The sequence below is a fragment of the Phyllostomus hastatus genome, unplaced genomic scaffold, assembly GCF_019186645.2.
Source record: "Phyllostomus hastatus isolate PE091 unplaced genomic scaffold, TTU_PhHast_1.1 phas_contig_1, whole genome shotgun sequence".
NCBI classification, from domain to species: Eukaryota; Metazoa; Chordata; class Mammalia; order Chiroptera; family Phyllostomidae; genus Phyllostomus; species Phyllostomus hastatus.
In genome coordinates, this window is record NW_025333498.1 from 17,824,072 (window position 1) to 17,848,078 (window position 24,007).

The 24,007-nt window shown below is 42.1% G+C and overlaps 1 protein-coding gene across 2 annotated transcripts in view; it reads right to left on the reverse strand.

The window, feature by feature from the left end:
- Positions 1-265: 265 nt before the first annotated feature.
- MAP3K20 (mitogen-activated protein kinase kinase kinase 20) overlaps positions 266-24,007 on the reverse strand; it is a 161,803-nt gene continuing 138,061 nt past the window's right edge. For both annotated transcript variants that reach the window (XM_045856846.1, XM_045857604.1), the window contains exons 17-20: positions 11,103-11,219; positions 8,478-8,552; positions 5,898-6,048; positions 266-2,054 (exon numbers count right to left, since the gene is read on the reverse strand). In XM_045856846.1, the coding sequence (XP_045712802.1) occupies positions 1,354-2,054; positions 5,898-6,048; positions 8,478-8,552; positions 11,103-11,219 (1,044 nt within the window). In that variant the 3' untranslated portion in view covers positions 266-1,353. The remainder of the gene's footprint in view (positions 2,055-5,897; positions 6,049-8,477; positions 8,553-11,102; positions 11,220-24,007) is intronic.

Sequence of the window (24,007 nt, forward strand, 5' to 3'; positions counted from 1 at the left end):
TGGCTTTTAGCTTGTGACATTATTATCCTGCTCTGTGTTAGTTTTCTTACAGATTTTGGATTTCTGATATCCCAATAGTCTTTATGGACTGTTGTTATTCTTTTCCCTCTTTGCTCCTCTTTGGTAAAATGTAGAAAATAATACTCAAAAGCCCCAGGTTGCTTAGGAAAAGAAATAACCACAAATCCCCTAGGCAGTTTGGATCCTTGGTTTCTGATGAGTCTTAATGAGTGAGATACGCATTGAGATATGCATCATAATCACATTAAGGTCAATAACACTTTTTATTAAACCTCATTGAGGACATTTTTTCATTGTTTTCAGAGAGAGAGGAAGTGGGGGGAGAGAGAAATGAACATTGATGTGAGAGAGAAACATGTATTGGTTGCCTTCTCATACACTCTCCAACTAGGGATGGTACCAACAACCTGGGTATTTGCCCTGACTGGAAATCGAACCCATGACCCTTTGGTCTATGGGATGGTATTCCAACCAACTGAGACACACGGGCTAGGAGATAACATTTTTTATTGCTTAAAAATGACAAACCAAATCTGTTCATTTCTGACCACAATAAAAACCCAAATATATTACTAAAATAAATACTAACCAGCAATGTTAAGACTAGGGTGAGGCAAGTGAGGACTTGCCTTGGGCACAAAATTTAGCCGGGGGGGCATCAACCCCCTCCCCCCTTAAAACCAAACACCTCAGTAATTAAGATCTATGTTATTTTAATGCAATATTTTAAAAAAGAAAATTAATGCAAAAAATTCATGATGAACAAAATATCAAAATTTGAAATAAAGACGGGATCAGTAACAGCACCTTGCCAAGACATCTGGGAGCCTTAGACAAAAAGAAAAATCATTAATATTGATTTTGTCTTTATCTAGGATTTTGATTATTTTTGGTCACATATTTTTTTGCATTAATTTTCACTTATTTAAATATTACATTAGCATATGATTTCTCCTGATTACTGAGCTTTTGGGTGCTTCCTTAGATCTTGCACCCAAGATGCAGGCCCCACTTAACCTCCCCCTAGTTGAGGCCTTGCTAACCAGACCAGCAGTCATTAGGGTAATATGATGGCTTATTCCCTCCTCTAAAAGTGTTACTTCAGGGGAAAAATATGTACAGTTATGATTTAAGTCTAGTTACTCTTATTGGTCAACCACCATCCATAATTTTAGTTGTAGTTTGGCAATAGTTTCAATTAGAAAGTTCTCCCCAAGTCTAAAAATGGGAAAGTTGTCTTTTTGTTAGTTCTATCTGAAGGTATCATATTATCAAAGTCCATTCTATTTTTTTTTTAAAGCTTGCTTAGGATAACTCATCTAGTTCAATTCATCAAAAGGTTCTCCTCCCGCGGTAGCTTCCTCTGGCTCTTTCTCTGTTAGTCTTGGCAGGAGAGCGCCTCTGGGGCTTCTTCCGGTACTCCACTTTTGTCCATCCTCCTTCACTGGCTTTGTTCTCTTCTTCGCTGGCTCCCGAGTCAGTGTTAGGGTGCAAAGGCATCCCTGGTATGGTCCGGGGTCGATGGTGGTCATTTGGGCTTCGCTTCGAGGCAGATGATTGATGTGTATTGAGTGCTGACTGGTTAACTCTGTAGAATTTATCAGAATATCTCTCTCTGGAAGGAGTGAAATGCTGACTCTTTCCACTGTACCTTCCTCTAGGAGATGAACCGAGTGATGTACTACCGCGGCTGTATTTGTTCCCACTTCTACCTAAGGACTGAGCCCTCTCTGAAGAACTGTCAGCAGCACGGCTGGAAAAGCCACTGTCCCTGGAGTTGAGATGTAAAGAGGAGAGGTTTTTGGTCAGCCCATACTGGGTAGGAGAGGAGCTTCTGGATTGGTTTATAGGTGTGATCTGTTGATACTTAATGGGCACTGGGGTCCGCCTCACAGCAGAAGCATAGGAATCCTGGTCATTGAAGTAGGGGAAGAATTGTGACCCCAGGATAGGATTGCTCTGGGAACGCTGTAGAGAAGTGTTGGATGCAATCTGCCACATCCTCAGAGTGTCTAACCACTCGCAATCAGCACCTGCAGAAGAAATGGAAATCAGCGTCTCTTAAGCCGCAGCAAAGCTGCAAAGCTGCACGCCTAATTCATAAGCCTGTCTCTGGATGATTCAAGCCTGTTTGAAATGCTCTAAGCTTTTCCATTCATAGAAATTCTAGGTTAGGTATAAGAACATCACTTTTATTATTATAAATGCTTATTTATTTATTTTTTATTTTAGACAGTGGAAGGGAGGGAGAAAGAGATGGAGAGAAACACTGAAGTGCAAGAGAAACATCAACTGGTTGCCTCTCACACGCCCCCAACTCAGGACCTGGCCTGCAGCCCAGGCATGTGCCCTGACTGGGAACTGAACCTGTGACCTTTTGATTCACAGGTGGATGCTCAGTCCACTGAGCCACACCAGCCAGGGCTATAAATACTTATTTAAAAAGGCATTTACAACTTACTGAGTATATGCTATATGTTTGGCCCTGTTCCATATGCTTTACTTATATTATCTCATTTAATCCTCTCAATAATCTTCTCAGGTAAATACTAATAATCTTATTCTATAAGGGAGAAAAAAGTTTGGGAAACAAGTAACTAGCCCAGGGTCACACAGCTAGTAATTCTAGATCCTTCTAAACCCCATCTTCTTCCCACTTCACCATAGTGCCACTTCTGAAATCACTGGTTAAATATGTTTGGATGGCAGGGGCACATTTAGTAAATAAAAGGATTTTTGCCAGCCAGCACTTTTAAAGCCTCGAGAACTCTAAATGCAGATAAAAGAAATTGGATTCCGACAGTTGAGACAGCTAGCGAGTGTTTGGAAGAAAGGCAGTTCATATCTCCAGAGGAGAGATTCCTGAAGATTAGGAATAAGAAAAACACATTTTTTTTTGCATGGAAAATGAAGCTTCATGGTAAACAGAAAGGAGTTAAGGTAAAAGAAAATGGTCAATTAAGAACCATTTGGTACATATTTCAGTGAATAAGCAAGTTCCTCACTCCCAGGATCTTTTCTGTCTTCTCTAGGGCCTGAACTAGGTTGCCCACATTCTTGAGTTCCTCCCTGAGCTCCTCGGACCCTGCACGTCAGATGGAGCTTCTGGAGGAGATCAGAGGATGCCCATTTCTCTCTGCCAGCAAGTTGCCTCCCTCACCACTCTGCACAAGGTGACTCACACACACCTCTGCAGTGACTGTCCAGATACAGGGGACTTTTTATGTCCAAGCATTCCTCACAGCCTTTATCCACCACAATGCCTTTCTCCTTTCACCTTGACTTCTCTGACCTTTAGCTTCCAACAGAACCCTGATTTTGTCCGGTGTTCAGCCCCCTGCATGGAGCCATGTGCGTCCAGGAAAGCTGACCACATTCTGGCTCTAGTGGCAGACTAAGATTAGTCCAAGCCACATGTAGTAATGTCATGTCTGGGAATGGACATGATGCTCAGTTTTGGCCAAAGTAAACTGAGGGGTAATCTGCTGGGGGTTTCTAGGCAAGTCTTTCCCATTCCTAAACATGAGAACAAGGAAGGGATGGACCTCTTATTCCCTCTGTGCATTGCCATGCTATATCTTTATGTGATAACTGGGAACATGAGAGGTACTAGGATGAGGGCAAAGGCAACATTAAGGATGGCAGAGTGGAAAGAAGGAAAGGTTTATTCCTCATCCTTAATGTAGTTGAGCTGGCTCATCTTACTGCACCTGGACCCCAGCCTACCTTTGAACTTCTTGTTATGGAAGATACATTTTAGTATGTTAAGACTCATGGATTAAGAACTTTAGAATGCTCAGGAGTCACCTGGGGGGCGGTTACTAAAATGCAGAGTGCTGGTCCTTACCCCCAGTAAGGTCTGGGGTAGGTTTGAGAATTTGCATTTCTAACAAGTGCCCATGACCCCAAGGCTGCTGGTCGTGGGACCACGCTTTGTACTACTGGGAAGGAGTCTGTTGAAGTGGGATTTCCTGCTACTTGCAGCTGAAAAAATATATTCTAGCTGATCCAGGTGGTCTTCTGAGCTTCCACATCAAATAGCAAAAAGAAACACAAAGGGGAAGGAAGGGAGGCAAACTAGCTAAAACTGGAGTAAGTCAAAGGGAGGTCAAGGCCCCTTCAACCTCTGTAGTTAATAATCAGAGGAAAAGGTTTACCCAAAGCCACTCTGCTGAGAGACTGAACAGCACTGACTAGTCCTGTGTACACTCTTAGAGACATAATTTGCTTTCTCCCAAAAGATTGAGATTTAAGAGGAGTAGGAGACACCTGTTAGATGTCTACCCATTGCTAGCTTTTGGGAATGTCTCCAACCACATGGTTACAGTATCTTGCACAGTATGTCCTCACCACCCACCACTACCTGCCCCTCTGGACACAGTTAATTGGTCCAGAGGAGGATGCTTGAAAAAAATAGTACCAATAAGTCTTACTCCAGGGAATCTGGAATTGGGACTAATAAAGTATCTCTTTAGTGAGCCTCAAGTGGTGGGATTTGTACAATGTAAAATTCGGAAGCAGTTGGCAGGTATTGTGTGTTGGCAGGAACAATTATTATAGTAAGAAGTCCTTAAAGGCATGATAGTAAGCATGCAACACAAGACTGTTGAATTAGCAAAAGAAAGAACTTAGAAACAGAGGGCCTTCTGTAGAGAAGCTAGTGAGAGTCACTACCTACTCTATGGGTTAATCACATGTAGAGACAGCATGCTGTAAGAGATGTTTGAAGATGTGTTTGTGGCTGAGAAGGCTGGCTAAAGCTCAGGCCCCATCATGGTGGTCAGAGTATCTGCTTGTGATTATCATGAAAGAAAATAGCCAAGTACTGTGTTGACAGAGGAAGGCAGGTCCAGCATGCTGTCAAAGAATTTGTTGGTGGATTTGAAGTATTGTCCAGGATTCTGGGCCTCCTGGCTGGTGGACATTTAAAAATATCTGGTGTGGTTGGCAAGCCAGCCCTTATAGTAGAGGACATGTAGGTAGGGTTTCATAACTTGGTGACATTAGCCATCAGGGTGCTTTGTCTCCATGCCGACCAAAAACCCTGTGATATGGCTTCTCAGGTATATTTTCTTACTGGGACAAAACACACTGATGAGAAAACATTGATTTCTGGTTTGTTTGCAGTATATTTCTCATGGTAAAAACCGAACTGCATGGGGTTGAGGCATCCATCTCCTGTGTTTTTCAGCTTGTTACAGTCCTGCAGAACCGGACTGTGGGTTGTGTTCAAGTGTCTGGGCCTACAAAGCTGAAGATCAGAACCTCTTCCCTGAATCTACCAAACGATGACCAATTTACCATCAAGTCAGCCAGCCTTTTTCCAAGTTATTTCTAAACTGTTTCTTTATACCATCCGTAATTGCCATTAACACTATCCATCATATGCACTTCATGTTTTCCCTTTTCCTGTTCTCTCTTACCTTTATTTTCCCCCTCCCTCGCTCCCTTCCTCTCTTCCCCCTCCTCGTGTCATTCCTGGGCTTTGAGGTATCCATGTGTTCAGGACTCAGGAAGGTGCCCCAGTGACAGCAGTGGCTTCTTAGGAATGTTTACTAGACATCAAAGATCAATATCTTTATCTACAATTTTGAAAACTAAATATATATATGTGTATAAGTTGACATATATGTTTTATGTACCAATATAACATAATCAACCATAAATTTTCACCTTTTATCATAGTTATCTAACTATTGAAATTTATTACAATATGCTCCTAAGCCTATAAATATCATTTAAAACCAATATTCAAAAAACAGAAGAGGGAAGTATTATATTAGAAAGCTGTATCTACTCACAGACGGGCACGTGTCCCTGGTGTGAGAATTTGGTAGCTAGGTGTTGGAATCTAGTCCAGTACACACGTGACTTACTTGAGTCCGACCTGCTTCTGGGGTTGTCCTCTGAGTTGGGGAACAGTGTCTGAATGGCAAGCTGGACAACTTTCACTGCATCCTTAGGTTTCGTTCTATTCCACTGGATCGAATGAACATGTTTAGTGCTTTTTGGAGTTTTAACATCGCTCTGTAAAAAAAGTAGAAAACCCACGACCGGGTATACACATGTTTACAAAACAGGAAGGAAAGAAAATCAGGTTATCACATCACTTCAGTGGAACTCCTTAGAACACTACTATTGTAAGTACATTAGGTGACACATTTGTACAATTTGCCTAAATACAGTAATTTGATTAAAAGGCAAATTTTAACCACTTTATTTCAGATGATAGCACTTTATTCCTTAGTGGATTATAGTCATTAAGAAGGTGGTTGTCTTCTCCCAGAATTTATTATATTTGGCAAAGCTCAACTTACCTCCTTTTAAATAAGAAATGAAAAACAATTTCTCCTGTTTATAGTACTGGAAAACTGATACTCTGTTGAATAAATAAAAACCTGACCTCCATTTTGCCCAAGACTTCCTCTGCTCATCAGAGTAACTGGGTAGGTGCGGGTAGCCTGGCGGCACTACTGCCCCACCGAGAGTGCAGGGCAGCAGACGCAAAGTGAGACGGAAGAGAGTTGAGAACTGGGTTTGAAAAAGAAGAGGACAGCAGATCAAGACACTCCTTTTCTGTCCTGAAACCTCCCTAATCACCAGGTGCCACAACTCAGAGTGAAGAGCCTCTCAGGATTCAGTAAGCTTATGAAAATATGTTCAAAAAGTCCTGAAGTGACAGTTACAATCACCAGTGGCATGGAGTCTGAGGAGGAGGAGGAGGAGGAGGAAGAGGAAGGGGAGAGAGAAGGACAAGAGAAGAATTCGGTATAGTGTGTCTCCGGACAGGAGGCAGAGATGAAATCCGGCTGTTGTAACTGTCCAGTTTGTAAACAGAGGGCTTCTCCTGGGTGGTGGGGACCGGTCATCCAGAAGAGTCTAGATTCTGAGTTCCTCAAAACCAATCAACCTCCTTTTTTAGATTTTGTGTCCTACAGGCAACACTTTGACAATTAATGCTCTTTCTCAGGTGCCTCATCCCTGAGAGGCAGGCACCTGGCTGGCGAGGATAAGTGACTGTCATCATACTACTGGCTTCCAGCGTCTGGCCACCCTGGGAGGTGAACTGGGCAGGGTTTGGATTCTAATCCTGGGAAGCCAGACCCCAGCAGCTCAGAAGACTCACTCAGAAGACCAGGTGTCTCAGAAGGCAGCAGCAGTGGAAACAGTCTATATGAGGCTGACACCTCACTGCTGGGAAGGGAATAGACAGGACAGCTGAAGAAAAGAGAAACTGTATTTACAGTCAGAGTACCTGGGTGGACTCCACCATCAACGGCACTGACTGCTCCAAACCTCAGGGCTACCTTCATCTCTCCGAGCCTGTTTTCCCTAGCTGCCGATTGAAGATAAGGTTGCCTGTCTTTCCAAACTGACACAAGATCAATGAGATAAAACATATACAGTCTCCTGTTATGGTGCCTAGTTCACGGTCAATCCTTACTGAGTGTTTCTTGAATGAATGAATGAAACACACGTCCGACTGATGGTAGGTGCATAGTACTATCTCCATGAGTGCCAAGACTCTGGGCTGCACAGTTCCCCTCTGCCCCAGGCCTGCCGGGTTTCTCTACCCTGTATGTCCCACCAGCCACGAAGTCGTGCTAATTTTCAGAACATAATCAGATGATTTTCAGCACTTGACTCCCCATGGTACTTCCAGTAAATCCGAAATCCTCACATTGGCTATGAGGCTCCTTGTTCCAGCCCCACCCACCTCTCTAGCTTTGTCATTGTCCTCTGTGCTCAGGAGCTGGCCCTGGCCTTTCCTCTGCTGTTCCCTGCTTCCTCCTCCTCAGAGGAGAGGCCTTCCCAGTCACGAGATCTCATGCTGGAGGCTCACTATTTTCTGGTTAGCACTTATCACTCCCTGACATTACTTACTTATTTGTTGCCTGTTTATTAGCTATCTACCCCCACTGGAATACAGGCCTCACAAGAGTATAGATTCAGTCTATCCTAATCACAGAACAGGCCTCATCAGTATGTATTTGCTAAATATATGAATTTTAATTTTAATAGCATATTTTTAAAGTACAAGTTTTGTAATTTTCCATATAAAATCTATGGAATATGTTTTTGATAACAGACCCCCCTCACCCCTAGGTGGTAGTATGAGTTGAGTCAGTCCCTGTGCAGAATCACTGATCTACCCTCATGCTTCAACTCTAAGCAACTCTGTTTTGGTCACTGGGATTCCCGGTGCCTAACACATTATGGGGCATATAGGAGGTGCTCAGTCATCAGCTGATGAATGAATGAAAACGACCTCAATCTCTGCCAGGTAAGTGTATCCTATTCTCTTTCCTTCCCAACACTTTGAGTAATTATATTGATCTTCCCATATTCATGTTGTTGAAATAACTTTTAAGTGCTCTGAGGGAGTAAATAAATCCCTATTGAGAAACCGATGGTAGAGCCACCAGCCCCGTCAGCCCCCCCAGCCCCAAGCTTACCTCATATGTGACAGTACATTCTACAGTCTGATTTTCCGTTATCCCAACAACCCACTTCTCCATCACAAAGGGGGGCTGAAAAACACAAGTTAAATGCTGTAGGGCGATGATGCGGCCTGGCCTGCCCGGCTGCAGCCTGTCTCACTGACGCCAGCTGCCCCGCACACACTCGGCGAACGGGCATAAAGTCAGATTCTCATGAAAGTCACGTTATTCACATGTGATTGCTCACCACGTGCTAGTGCCTGGGGTTTTGGTTTTCATAAGACATCTTTTCATATATTTACAAACATCTAGTCCCGGTCTCTCCCACAATTTTCTCTTTTCTGATATATTACTCAATCCTATCATTAGGTCATTAATTCATGCTAATATTTTGAAGCATCAGTGGAATGCTTTCTTCCAATGAAGAGAAAGCCTTAGCAATATAAGGAGACTCAGAAGTGCCTCCTTTGAGTGCAAGCACTGGCTGGTACAGAGGCTCCCACAGCCCCTCTGCTTTCCACTCTGCCTGGCTGTCCGGCTGAGATGCGCTTGCGAACGAGACAGTGGAGTCAGTTCCCCGCTGTATTAAAATGAAGGATTCATGCCCTAGCTGGGAAGTCCCTCAGTGGCCTGAGTGCGGGCTGCGAACCAAAGTGTCACAGGTTCGATTCCTAGTCAGGGAACATGCCTGGGTTGCAGGCCACGGCCCCCAGCAACCACACATTGATGTTTCTCTCTCTCTTTCTTCCTCCCTTCCCTTTCTAAAAATAAATAAAATCGTTTTTTTTTTTTAAACATAGACTTGCACTGTTTTTTTTTTTTTTTTGCCAGGGCCAAAGATTTTTTATTTATTTATTTTTGGGGGAGGGAAGGAAGGGGGAGAGAGAGAGGGAGAGAGAGAGAGAAACATCAATGTGCGGTTGCTGGGGGTTATGGCCTGCAACCCAGGAATGTACCCTAGCTGGGAATCGAACCTGGGACACTTTGGTTCCCAGCCCGTGCTCAATCCACTGAGCTACGCCAGCCAGGGCTAATAAATAAAATCTTTAAAAAAATGAAGGATTCATGAAGAAGTGTATGCCTTGGGTCCTATTTTAATTTTGATAAAAATGGTCATTATTAGAAATGAATCTCCCTTCTCCTCCCCCAACCCACCTTTATCCCAGGTTAAAAACTGCAAATGACTTAGTGGCTGTGAGCTGGGACAAAGCAAATGCGGCTGAGATTTAACTGGGCTAGTGGGGGTTGTTCGTGTGTTTGGTGGTGGTATTTTAGTTCAAATCATTATTGCTGCCGTTGGTGCTGAAAACTTCTCCAGATTTCGAGTGGTCTGCCACAAGCCTGTTTTCCATATAAGCCCTGTTAATGTCGGTGTGCGATTTTGTAGATGGTGTGGCTCCTCGAGGACGCATATGTGGCATTACAGTACAAACACCTGTACTCGGTTTTCCACCTCCAGCCTGTTATTTCTGCTGTGAACACCTTCCTGCTGTTAGCAGGCAATGGCTTGGATCCTGCTTCTAAATGACACTGAGGCAACGAACAACTGCTGTGCCCAAGAGACACACAGGTCGGGGGGCGGGAAGTACCTGTCCAGTCTTCAGACGTCACATCAACATGTCCTGGCAAAGTAAAGGAAAGTTCCAACCGTATCCTAACCATTACAGATAAATAGCACCACTGACACAACTCCGTTACTCAGGGAAATCAAACAATGAATATCAAATGAGTCTACTTGATGAACACACTTGTCAATTAAAAGGACTTGGGTGTTTAGCAATTTTATGCCTGGGAAGGGAACACATTTGCAAGTCTAATGCAGTAGCTTTGAGGAGCGTTTTCATTCCCCCATGTGTGCGTATACCCTGGTTCTTCTTTGCTACCGACCCCATTTTCTCCACTGAAACCAAATATGCACTTACTAGTGTACAAGAGTTAATGGCTTGTGTGAAGTTTCGGGTGATTGTCCTGTTGATGCTGTGGTTACATACCTGAAGTAGTTGACCTTCTACAGTTGAAGTCTCATGTGTATTTTTTTGGTGTGATTGGATGGAAATGAATTTGTTTTTTTATTTTTAGTTTGAAGAGAAGCTAAGCATTTCTTTAAGTCTTTCTTCAGGGTCTTAATGGACAGGCTTTTACCACCGACCTTAAGTAGGAACATGCTCCCTGGCCACTGCGGGAATTCACACGTGTGAAGTCCAGGAAGCAATGTTGACTTCAACGCATGCCTCATCACTACACTCCTGTCTGTCTTTCAAGAAATTGAACCCAACCAGAAAGCCTCCCTCCTAAGTTTTTCCAAGTTTCACATGGCCCAAAATTCAAGGTAAATATTTTCATCTTTAGCATTTTCTTTTCTTTAGTAAAAGATAGAATATGCATAAAGGAAGGTAGAAAAAATGAAAAAAAGAAACGACACTTGATGTAGTACTTTTTAGTTCACACGGCAAAGTGGAATTTTAACAAAAAACTATTATGATCTCAATCTGCTAAATAAAATGTGCCTTTCAACAGCCAGCCAGAGGCTGAGCTGATGTGAGTGTCAACAGCACAAAAGCACACTGCTGGGGTATTTTAATGTCTTTGTTTGGTATCAGTGAATTCAAAAAAGCTTTTAAGCCATAAATAGAACCCTACCTTTGTCATCTTTACAATCTCTGCATCAGGTAGGTTAGTGTTGAATGTCACGTCTTTGATGTAGGTTATTGCAATTTCATCCCCATCCATCTCCATATACATTTTCCACTTACAGTCCTGGAATTAAAAGCAAAATTATAGAATTTGAGAAAGAGAAACAAATTTCAGTCTCAATGTTTTATAACACAGGAAGTATTCTAAATGAAGTATTATTGAAGTGTTTCTTTTTTCCCCTTTTTCAATAAAAGGACATGGAATTAGATCTCTTTATATAGCTAAATCACCCCCAGTTAGGGCAATCTTGAGACACAATTTATCAATTTAAGTGCTCCATTATAAGAGTTGCAAACTCAAAATCCTAAAGGGGCCAGGCAGATAATAAAAACGAGTAAAGTCAGGCAGTTTCATTATAGAGCCTTAAATTGCAATCTTTCAAAATCGACCCATTTAATTTACATATTAAGCATTGTAGAAATATTTTCTCATTGACACAAAGAGATGTGGTCTTCCCACCTTTTCCTGAAGTTTAATAAGGCCCGCTTGATCTACTTCTCACGTTTCCAGTATTGATAACAACATGGGCTCAAGTAAGAGCTCGCTTTCTTCTTAAAAGACAAGCCTGCCAATGCGATGATGTACGGCAATTGTTCCTGGGCCTACGTACTGGGGAGTTACCGGGAGGGTAAAGGACTGTGGGGAGCTGAAGGGCAACTGCCCTAAAGGGACGGCCGCCACTCAGCTTCTGTTGATTGTCCCCATGTGGAAATATAAGCCCAGTCTTGCTAAGTCCTTTAATGTTTCATAAAAGCTGAATATTTGAATTCTTACGTGAAACCTCTTGGTATTTTAACTGATGGTATACTAAATTGTCAGTAAAAGTACCATGTAATGATAAAGTGCTCTACACCATTGGTCGCTGGGGGAATTTAAATTGAAACCACAATTAGATACTGTCATACAACTACCAGGTGGCTCAGGCTGAGGACATCAAATGTTGGTCAGGATTTGGAGCTACTAGATTATTGATGGGAGTGTAAATGGTACAATCACTCTGGGAAAAGTTCAGGCAAATTATTATAAAACTAAACATACACGCATTCTATGCATTCTATGACCCAGAAAGTCTACTCCTAGATTACCCAAGAGAAATGAAAAAAACAAAACAAAACAAAACAAACAAAAAACTCTTGTGCAGTATTGTTCTGAGCAGCTTTCTCATGATAGCCACAAAAACTGGAAGCAGGGCAAGCAGGAGAAGGGATATATTCGTAGAATGGAATCTTACTCAGCAATACGAAGGAACAATCACCGATGCATGCAATGACATGGATATACTGAAAAAACATTATAGTGAGTGAAAGTCTTCTACAAAAAGAACCTATGAAAATTCCATTTCTATGACTTTCTAGAACAGACAAAACCAACCCATGGTGGAAAAAATTGAGAAGAGTGGTCGCTTCTGCAGGTGGGGATTGAATGGGAGGGGCACGAGGGGACTTTCTGCCAATGCTCTCCTGATAGGGGTTCGGGTTATCTCGGTGTATGCATGAAGTAAGCAAATGCATACTTAAGACGTATACATTTCTTACTGAACTCTAGCATACTGAAATACTTAGGAGGAAGTGTACTGATGTCTGTAATTACTTTGAAATGCATAAAAAAACAAGGATTGATATAGATGGCTAAAGGGATAGAGATTCTGATGAACAGCTATGTGATAAGGCAAGGAGAGTAAAACGTTAATTGTTGAATCATGGAAGTGGGTATATGAGGGTTTGCTGTAAACTTTTGTCAACTTTGCTGTGTGAAAAATGCAGTGAATATGTTGGGGGGATAAACGCTATGTGTGCAACTAAAAGGAAAAATAAACTCACGTCTTTGTATTAGATTTGACTCCTGGACTATAAATTCACCTTTCCTCTTACGTTCTTTGAAGAGATTAAAGATAACGTAACAAGTACTTTATGTGCTGAAACTAGAAAACGCTCTCGTAGCACCGGGCCTGGAATGCTTCCTGAGCAAGCCCAGACAAAATCATTATGCAACAGCACTAACAAAGAGGTTGTGGGGAACCTGTTGGCTGTAACAGGAAGCTGGGGGAGCCTGATGATTTGGGAAAACTTCTAGGAGAATTGCAGAGCCAAGAGGGGCCCAGGACTGAGGGGAGTAACCTTCTTTCCCCAGCAGAAGGCAGGAGGAGATGGAGAGACAATTCATGAAGAAAAAGGTCTGTTCAATAACGTGAAAGAAAACCCAGCTCTTGGCTAACGTAAGTCATATTAGTGCTCACAATGGACAAATCTCTCCATGTACCTTTGTTTTGGAGCCATGGCTTCCCTGGCAACAGAGGCCGAGATAACTGGGCAGGACAAGGACTCTTTGGAGTCATGATTTCTCTTCTCTGAAACAGCCTTGAGCAGTGGCTGGAACAAAAAGCCTTGGACAAGCTGAGTTTATGTAGTTCTGTTTCTTTTGCCTGTCAAATTTTGTAATTGAGTCCAGAGCACAGTTAAAAAGACCTTGAATTGTGTGCAAATGCCCGATTCCCTGTGTTTGGCTCTCCCTCGACACCGCCCAGGTACTCCTCCATGACCTCATTCCCCAGGGTGCACATGTCCGGAGCTCTGGTGACAGGCAGGGACTCACACTGTGCAGTGCTTGCTGTGCTCTAGGCATGCTGCCGGCTCATTCTGCCGTGATATTTAATACCCACAATAATAGGTGAGTGAGAAAAGGGGGGCTCAGACAGATTAAGGAATTTTCCAAGAGTTTCCTAGCCAATATGTGGTGGAGGTGGAAGGCGGCCTGGCTCCAAAGTTGGAGGAGATGCCAATGGGAAGAGTGACTGGGAGGGCGACAGTCCAGGCCTGACTCACTGGACGGTGTTTGGAGCTCTGTAATGGGCTCTGCTATTGACAACAGGCAGGGGGGAGAAGGACCAGAAATTATTTTGCTAATACAACCTGAAAACCAAGTGGCCCCTGGTCCTCCCCTGCAGCAACTGCTTCTTTGTTTCCCAAAGTACAACTTGGGAAAACAAAGATCTACTTAATAGGGTTACAGACCTTTTCCTTTCCAAATTCCCGTTTTCTCTTATCTGAAAGAAAGCCTTTCACCTGAACCATAAAGGTAGATAGCTGCAGAAGCAATAAAAGCATAATCAAGGACATTATAAGACAAGGGTGGCATTCTCCATTCATTAAAAAGTAGGTACTACTTGTTACAAAGCTGGATGAGAAAGAGAATATGCAGTGTTCATTTGAATTATTACCGTAATCTGTCAATGCCTTGCTATAACCCTTAGGATGTCTATGATTAAATTGTTGTCTAGTTAAGAAAAGTAATTCACAAAGTAACAAAATTCTTTAACTTTGGCTTAACTTCAAATTACACTGAGGCATCCCTTGCATTTTTGGTACCCAGTGAGTCACGAGGTGTCAATGAGCATTCTCCACGACTACCAGGATTCAGCACATTATTGAATTCCACAGGACCAGGCTGCAGATGGAGTTGCCATGTAAGGAACTCTTAATCAACTGATCACTGAAAAGGTTTGCATACAAATAAGATGAAATAAATCATCTGCTGCTACCTTTTCAGTTTCTTGGTAGTGATGAGGACAGGATCATGGGAACGAGGGCTCTGTTTTAAGAGCCATTTACTTTTACCAGGGTGAACTATTGATTGTGGCTTGATGGGAGTGACAGAAATGTGGGTATTGATTTTTGAGTCGGAAACAATTCAAGAGTCACTTTGGATATGTGAGAACAACTCTAAATCCTGACAGGCAGAAATCAAGAGCACATAACTCTATTTTGGGAGAGCCCGTGGAGCCTCAAAGGACGCCTTTCCAAAACCATTCTACCCCTGGCAATCTGAAATGGCGCTGTTCTTCACTCATTTGGTTTAAGGTTTTGAGGATTCCTATTAAAATGGAAACAATACAGAAAAGGATTATACTTTAAGCCATTACTGGGGGAGCAGCGGTGTGTGTGTGTGTGTGTGTGTGTGTGTGTGTGTGTGTGTGAGAAAGATCACAAGTCTAAAATCCAACTACATGAGTTTGAATTCCACTGACTTTCTTCGCTCCCAACCTTAGCCAAATTATATAACCCGTCTTTATGCACAAATGACTTGTGCTGTGTGAGAATGAAATGAGGTAATGTCATTAAAGTTTCCAGCATTCTGCCAGAGCCAAAAAGGAAGCTCAAAAAGGAATAATAATTATTGTTACCAATACTGGTCACTAACAGAGCTCCAATTTGTTACCAGTCTAGGGAATGGGTCAGAAGGTAGTGAGCTTTCCCAGGCAGCAAGGTACAGAGAGCATTATTGAATTCTTCTAAATTTAGACTAGGGACCTAGTCAGAGCAGCCAGGCTGGGTCAGAGCATTATACTTGGGCATGAGTTTGGGGATCCAGAGGGCACCGGATAACTCCAGTGCCAGGGAATGATCAGGGTTGGAAAAAAGAAGGTGCAACCAGGCGGCAACATAACAATGGCTGATTTTATGAAATAAATCAAAGGAGGAGGAAACTTGTATCTTCTTACATAGATGGATTATACAAGAACACCAATTCTGCCCTCTCCCGCATGAATGGATCTTGATGCGGCCCTACCAGTAGGAACATCAGATGTCTGGAGGTACAACGGCTATGAAATGTGCTTGACAGCCAGAGAGCCTTACCTCAGATGAGGAAACTAAAGCATGGAGGCGTGAGGTACTTGACCGGGACAGAGTTGAACCAGGGTGGCCTACCGGTGCTGTGAGAGCAGGTTTCCTCCCAGTCTTTTCTAAAGCCTGAACTATCCTTGTTATGGGTTATTAAGAGTAAGAATTACAGTACAGAGGAGTTTTATCTTCTAAATTTAACGACTAGTTCAAATCATCTTTTCTTTTTAGTATATTTTATTGATTGTGCTGTTACAGTTGTCCTAATTTTTCCCTCTTTTCCCCTCTCTGCCTGGCACCTGCTTTCCCTCCATCAACCTCACCCGCCTTAGTTCCTGTCCAGGGGTCATTTGTGTAAGTTCTTTGACTTCTACCTTTCTTATATTATTCTTGATATCAGCCTATCTATCTTGTTCCTACCAATTATCCTTCTTAATCCTTGCACCATTTCCCTCATACTCCCTCTTTCCCCTCCCAGTGATAACCCTCAAAATGATCTCTGTATCTATGATTCTGTTCCTGTTCTGGTTGTTTCCTTAGTTTGTTTTTGTTTCTGTTTTTGTTTTTGATATTTAGTTGTTGATAGTTGTGAGTTTGTTGTTATTTTAATGTTCATAGTTTTGATCTTTTTCTTTTTCTTAAATTAAGTCCCTTTAACATTTCATATAATAATGGCTGGATGACGATGAGCTCCTTCAGCTTTACCTTGTCTAGGAATCACTTCATCTGTCTTTCCATGCTAAATGATAGCTTTGCTGGACAGAGTAATCTAGGTTGTAGGTCCTTATTTTTCATCACTTTGAATACTTCTTGCCAATCCTTTCTTGCTTACAAAGTTTCTTTTGGGAAATCAGCTGATAGTCTTATGGGAACTCCTTTGTAGGCAACTCTCTGCTTTTCTCTTGCTGCTTTTAAGATTCTCTCTTTATCTTTAACCTTTGGCATTTTAATTATGATATACCTTGCTGTGGCCCTCTTTGTGTCCATCTGGGTTAGGACTCTTTGCTTCTTGGACCTGTATGTCTATTTCCTTCACCAAATCAGGGAAGTTTTCTTTCATTACTTTTTCAAATATGTTTTCAATGTCTTGCTCTTCCTCTTCTTCTCTGGCACCCCTATGTTTTGAATACTGGTACATTTAAAATTGTCCCAGAGGTTCCTATCCTCTCCTCATTTTTTTTTTTTTGAATTCTTGTTTCTTCTTTCTGTCCTGGTCAAATGTTTACTTCTTCCTCTTGTTCCAAATCATTTGTTTGAATACTGGCTTCCTCCCCTTCACTGTTGATTTCCTGTTTATTTTTCTTTATTTCACTTTGTGTAAACTTTATTCCTTCCTTTATTTTTTTTTTGGATGTACTCAGTGAGTTCTCTGAGCATCCTTATCACCAGTGTTTTGAACTCTGCATCTGATAGGTTGGCTGTCTCCATTTCATTTTGTTCTTCTTCTGGGATCCTGTTCTACTCTTTCATTCGGGCCATATTTCTTTGCCTCTTCAATTTGGCAGCCTTTCTGTGCTTGTTTCTGTGTATTAGGTAGAGATGCTTTTACTTCCTGTCTTAGTGGCATGGATTATGTAGCAAAAGTACCTGTAAATTGTGTGGGCCAGGTCCTTGGGTAATTGCCAGGGTGGCACCACCCACTTCACCGCTCTGTGGCTCCTCTTGGGGGGAGGGGGGTTGGAGAAGGGACAATGTACTGCCTGGCCTCCAGAGGTCTACCTGGCACTCATCCCCATTTCCAGTCACTTCACTCATGTTCCATAGGAGATTGGCATCCTTCCAGCTGCTGCCACGGGGTTTGCATATGTTCTAAGTCTATATGGGCCCTTCATGCAGTGAAAATCTGGCAGTTTCTTCCACTACCCAACCCCCCACTGGTTTTTACAGGCAGAAGTAATGGGGGTTTATCTTCCCAGTGCTGAAACCCTGGGCTGTGTGGTCTGGCTGGGGCTGGGATTGCTTGCTCCCAGGGTATCCCTCCCAATTTTTATCTATCACATGTGAATATGGTGCCATCCACTCTGCCACCACTCCCACTGCCACTTATCCATGCCACACTGCCTTTCCACCTTGTCTCTGCAACTCCGCCCCTCCTACCCATCTGGATAAGTGTGGCTTGTTTAAATCCTTGGTTGTCAGACTTCCATACAGCTTGATTTTCTGATGATTCTGGGTGTTATTTGTTTTTCAGATCTGGTTGTAATTCTTTCTGTGATTGTGCAAGGAGGCGAAGTACATACCTATGCCTCCATCTTGACCAGAAGTTCCCAGATTATCATAATTAATTCCTTTATAGGGTTCCATGGCAGAGATAGAAATACTGAGTCTCCAATAAGTTCAACATAGCCCATTTTCCCCTCCCATTGCTGAAAAAGGTTATTGTTAAATGCGTATATGGTGTCGTTTCATTGTCTGTACACTCCTTCTTGATGGCCTTCGCCAGTATCTGGAATCACAAACACTTCCCTCAACCCCTGGCTTAAAGGACGTTGTAGCTAGGTATGACTTCTACCTTCCAAACCAGAAACATCTCAAGCCCGTCTAGTTTCACAAGCAGATTATGGGACTGGTCCTGACTACCATGGATTTTTATTTCATGGCTAGATTCCCACCCAAGGGGACATTCCCACTGCTCCTATCTGCATGTTGGTGCATATTTCTAGGGAATGCCAATTACTGATCACTAGGGAAAAGACACTGATGACAGGAGCAGAGCTGGGCCCTGCAAAGTTCTTTGTCAGGGCCCCGAACAGCAAAAAGCAGTTATGCAAACCTTTCCACTAGCTAGATAATCTGCCTCCCAATGCAAATCTACAAGAAACACATAGAATTTTGTTGAGGAGGGGAGAATTTTTGCATTTGAAACTGATGAAAAAGTGCCAGTTCTGTTGGGAGCTCAGGATATGCAACATTTGTCTGGGTAGCTGCTGAAGTCACCTGGATAATTTTAGGAGCAAGTGCTGATGGTTAGTGGAGGATAAGAAAGCATTTATTCTGTTTGAAATGCTTTAGCATTGCCAATTATGTGAAAATGTTTTCTTATTTAAGATTACTGTCCAAATATAACAGAAACTCTTAACACTGTGAAGATAAAATCCTAAACAACACTCGGTTAATGCTAAAGTATCTCTTACTGAGAAATCACTACTACATTCTTTGTAAGCTACTTAAAATTCTTTGGCATTCCAAGCTAGTACAAATGATGCCAGATATCCCTGCTCACATGCACACATGCACACACAGGGAAGGAAAGAAGGAAGGAGGGAATAAAAAGAAACAGAAATTAAGATAGACATAAATTTTTCAAATAGGAAAAGGAATCGAATGTAGTACAAAAATTAAACTTTAAATATTGTTTTCAATCCTGGGCAACTCAGAGACACAGAGACAACAATCTCTCTCTCTCTACTTTTTTTCCTACCAAAATCTTATTGCAAATATTAACATATAGACAAAACTTTAAAAATCTAAGGTCAAGTTTATTCAGGACAGTTTAGAAGGAAACAGACCCCAAATCAGGGCTTCAGGCTCCTACAGATCATCTTTACTTGAAGGTTACAGACAAAATTTTTTCTGATAACCTTTTGATAATCTTTTTATTGAGGTATAATTTGCATATGATAAAATGCACATATTTTAAAGTGCATACTTTAATGAACCAATACAACCCTCCAAACAAGCAAGTTGTTTTTACTGCCCTAGAAAGTTCCCTCGTGTCCTTCCCGGTGGATCCCCGTGCACAGCCAGAGAGGCACCCACTGTTCCATTTTCTGTCACCAGAGATGGATCTGGCCTGCTCTAGAATTTCACAAAACTGGAATGTACAGTGCACACTGTGCGTATCCAGTTGCTCTCACACGGCACCATGGTTTTGATATTAAGACATGTTATTTAATCCTCCCAGATTTACCCTGTTGTAGACACCATTTTGCAGATGAGCAGACTAAGGCTCAGAAAATATAGAGGTTTGCAGTAAGTTCAGTTAGCTGTGCTAGAATTGGAAGGCACATACTGGGCCTGCCCAGCCCAATGGCAGAGACACTGATATTTAACGTGCCCACCCCTGCCCCACGAACAGAGGAACAGTAAAATCATCAGAGAGCACTCAGAATTCTAGCAAAGAGCGCCCCCCACCCCCGCCACCTTATAAAGGCTTGTACTGAGGAAACATTTAAAAATATATAAAACACAGAGGTCAGATAAACTTTTTAAGATTGAAGAGGGGAAAAAAGGGAAACAGCCTCATAGCAGGCGACTGTTGTGAAATGTAAGAAGTAATGCAAGATGAAATAAAAATATGATAGAAATGTTGGTCATGCTGGTATTAAAAGTAGTAAGATGTTGATGATTTAGGCCTCCGAAGGCGCCTTCACACACGTTGCTATTATCTAGCTCAGCTGCTGAAACCCGCTGTTTTACAGGCAGGAGAGTGGAGCATCCCGCGATAGCACCTGGGTTATTTATCATTATGTATCACCCCGCTACACTCTATTTTATTATGCTGCCTTTAAAAGGAAGATAATGCAAGTATGGTTAATTTGCTTCTCTTCTTTATCTGTACAGTGTCGTGACCCATCACGGCTTTGTCCCACGAGATTTGTTTTTAACCAAAAAGAAATCCACAAGAAACTCTCCCTAAAAATTCCATTAATAACCTCTTTCAGTGCATATAGGTTGCAAGGTCTGGAACTAAGAATGTTTTAATCTCTTCAGCAAAACAATGTCTCATAATGATGTACAGGACTATTGCAGTACTGATGAAGAATCATACATAATTCAGCACCTTTCACTTGGCACCACTGTGATGTCCTCATTAGCTGTGGCTCACAGTGTCTGTCAGATGGTGTCCATGCGAACGCAGGCATTATATTGTCTTTGAGATGTGCAGCTGCTTCCATGACACTGCCAGTATATAAAAACATGACGCCAGTTTGTTTTATTTAGTGCTAAACCTTCCAGTTTGTAAAAACAAGGCTGACACAGAGCCTGACATGAGGCAGTGAAAATAATTAGCTCTCATTTTCTCAGCCTCCTATTTCCTTCTCCCTGCTGTGTTCTCTTTCCACTAAACCACCACATGTCAGTCGAAATGGGAGGCAATTAGTGGGCTCATTTCAGTCCCCACAACTGTGCTGAAAAGAAAGTATTTATGATGGCACAATGAACAGCTGAAAGATTAAATAACATTTGCCTTTTGAAAAGAAAATGACTTCTAGCTAAATGGGCAATTTTTGATTATTCTCAAACAAGCTTAGAGTAGTTGGTTTTTAAAATACAAGAAAGGAAAATGAGTCATTTTTAGGTGAAAGAATCAAATAAAACTTGACACAGTAATGCAAATAACTGATGTTTTATTGCAAAATATGTAAATGCGTTATAGCCTTAACAATGGCTTGTGTCTAAGGTCAGGGCGGACTGGTGCCAACGAGACACCAGTGGCGATAAGGTTGTTATGTTGTGTTTTGGGGGGCTGTTATTTGAGTTATGTACGAAGAAAAGGGGCTGCGGATGATGTTAAAATAACGTGAAATCAAGTGAGACATACTTTCATATGATGTATGAGATGCTTGGCTATCTGAAATGGTTTGGATGCTAGCTGACATGTATGAAAGGGGTGTTTTTATTTTCTAAAACTTGTACTTGAAATGGGAAGGTACTAGGTACTCATCTTGGAGAAAGCAAACAGTAAGTCTGGTTATCGATTTTTGAATAATTAAGAATCTATTATATCTCAGGCTGAGCTTCTTAACCAATATGGGAGGTGGTCTGGCTTCCCTAATTACTGCTTAAAATTTTTTTTAAATACTGAGAAGTGGGCCACAAATAAACCTTTACCCAGGACTCTCAAAATGTGAAAACAGCTCTTCTGTATACTAAATCATCCTCCCACCTCCCATGACTCCAGAAATGACTCCAAGAAATATGATACTTGAAAACCACTGGCCTCCTTAGTGGGCACTGTTACCAGCAGAGCTACTCTCAGTCCACATCACTGGGGTCTTCTCTCTGCAGAACTTAACAGCAAGCCCCAGAGGCTTTGGGAACCTGGAACTACGACTGTTTCAATATTAAAAAGAAAACCACAGATTAAAATTTTGTTTCTCTTTTCCCATAAGTATATCTTTACTCTTCACAAATTCAAACCCAAATCTTTGATTCATACAATGTGGTCAGTGCACCCATATGAGCCGATGGGGACTCAGGAGACCCGGGCTAACAGTGGACTCAATGGGAAGCGTGAGCTCTCTTTGACCTAACTACGCATATTATTATAGCTGGAAGCCAGCGATGGTGGGCTTGTAATTTCTTCAAACCTAGGTCTTATCATGTATACTTCCTTGCTATTAGCTATTTTTTAAAGGAATTTGTAATCTCGATTAAGAAGCCTAAGAAAAGTGATCCAACAGTGTGGTGGAGTCGGCCCTCAGGGTATGAGTGCTTACTTCTCTTCCTGACTTCAAGTTCAGTGATGTCAGATTGGTCACTTAAAATTGGCCATGGTGGGAGTTTTTACAACAGAGAAATCTGCAAACACTGCATGTCAGGGCTGCTTTTTCCAGGTGTTAGACCTTTCCTGGCACGCCATCTCCACACACCACTGTCAACGCAGCAGCAGGCACGGAGTGAGTGCCCTCCCAAGGTCGGCCCTAGTGTATGGACCCCTGCCCGACCGGTCCGAAGTCTACTGCCACGGTCTATTTAGAAATCAGCAGCAAGTCAAGTAGTCAAATTCTGAACAGCATTTGTTCTTTTGCTGTCAATTAAAACTTGATTTCTTACAGAACCCCACCACTGCAAGCTTATGTACATAGTCACACAAACACATGTGTGCATATATTCCCCCTCAAATAGCTGATCTTGAGAAAGAAATTTCCTTACACTGAATTTTTAATAAACACAAGATATGTCAGAGTGAAGAAAAGCACTGGATTTAGCTGTTATGAAATTTACAAAAGGTGTTGGCTTTACTTCCTTACAAAATCCTTTTCTTTGTGCCCTATTATTCTATTCATGTTTATCAATTTATGAAAATTACACAATAGGAAAAAAAAGCCCTATTTGACCATTTTTGATATTTATAGTGCTCTGAGAAAGGGCCTGGAGATTCAATTACTTTTATTAAATGCAACATTTTATAAGCAATCTAATAAAGACCTAAAAGTATAATAGTAAGTGAAAAGTATTTGTAAAAAGCAGCTTTTTAAACAAATAGCTGAAACAACTGGAGAAGCAGAACGATGGACTGAATTTCTCTGACTGGAGAGCAGGAGAAGGTACTGTGATGGGGTGGGAAGAGGACGAGGGAGAGGTGGACAGGAAAGCCTTTGCTCCGATGGGGCAGTAAGTTCTGCTTCTTCCTCTTCAAAATGTCCCTCTTACGTTCTCTTTCTGGTTCACTTGCTCTTTTAAATACTGCTCTAGCCCTGGCTGGTGTGGCTCAGTGGATTGAGTGCCAGACTGCAAAACAAAGGGTTGCTGGTTCAATTCCCAGTCAGGGCACATGCCTGGGTTGTGGGTTTGGTCCCCAGTAGGGGTACATATAAGAGGCAACCACACGTTGATGTTTCTCTCCCTCTCTTTCTACCTCCCTTCCCCTCTCTAAAAATAAATAAACAAAATCTTTAAAATAAAGTATTATACAATAAGAAAAAAAACCCCAAAATACTGCTCTAAAGGAAACCAGAAGGACTGGTCATCTGGTGGGAGCTACCAGAGTCAGGAAGCCTAGCCCTACATAAGGGCCCCCTGAGGCCAGGGCGCTGGGAGAGACAGGGGTTTCCCCAACCCCAGTGTCTTCTCTATGACAGATAATCCATTCAGACACACAGCCAGGCTTCCTGGCCTCACTGGGAAGAGGACCCAAGGGACAAAGTGTGTGGCTGTCCCGCACTCACAAGGAATGGACAGCCTCCCAAATGGTTTCTTCAAAACATTCCATTTGAATTTTTATGACACAAAGCCTCAAAAAGATCTTAGCAAGAAAACTGTTGGACTGCTGGGTGATTTGATAGTTTATTCCTTGGCAATGTGAGAATCAATTTCTGACTGGGGAATTTATTACAGATATATTAGTAAACTCTATGCAGCTGAATATGCCAATGAAAAAGGGTGGTTGCCACCCTGGGGAGTTAGGAAGCTCCCTGGGATTCTGGAAGCCCCTTTCCTTTGTGCCAAGTCACAGGCCTCAGATTATCAAACTCAAGGCACTTTCCCCACAAAACAAAATGGTAA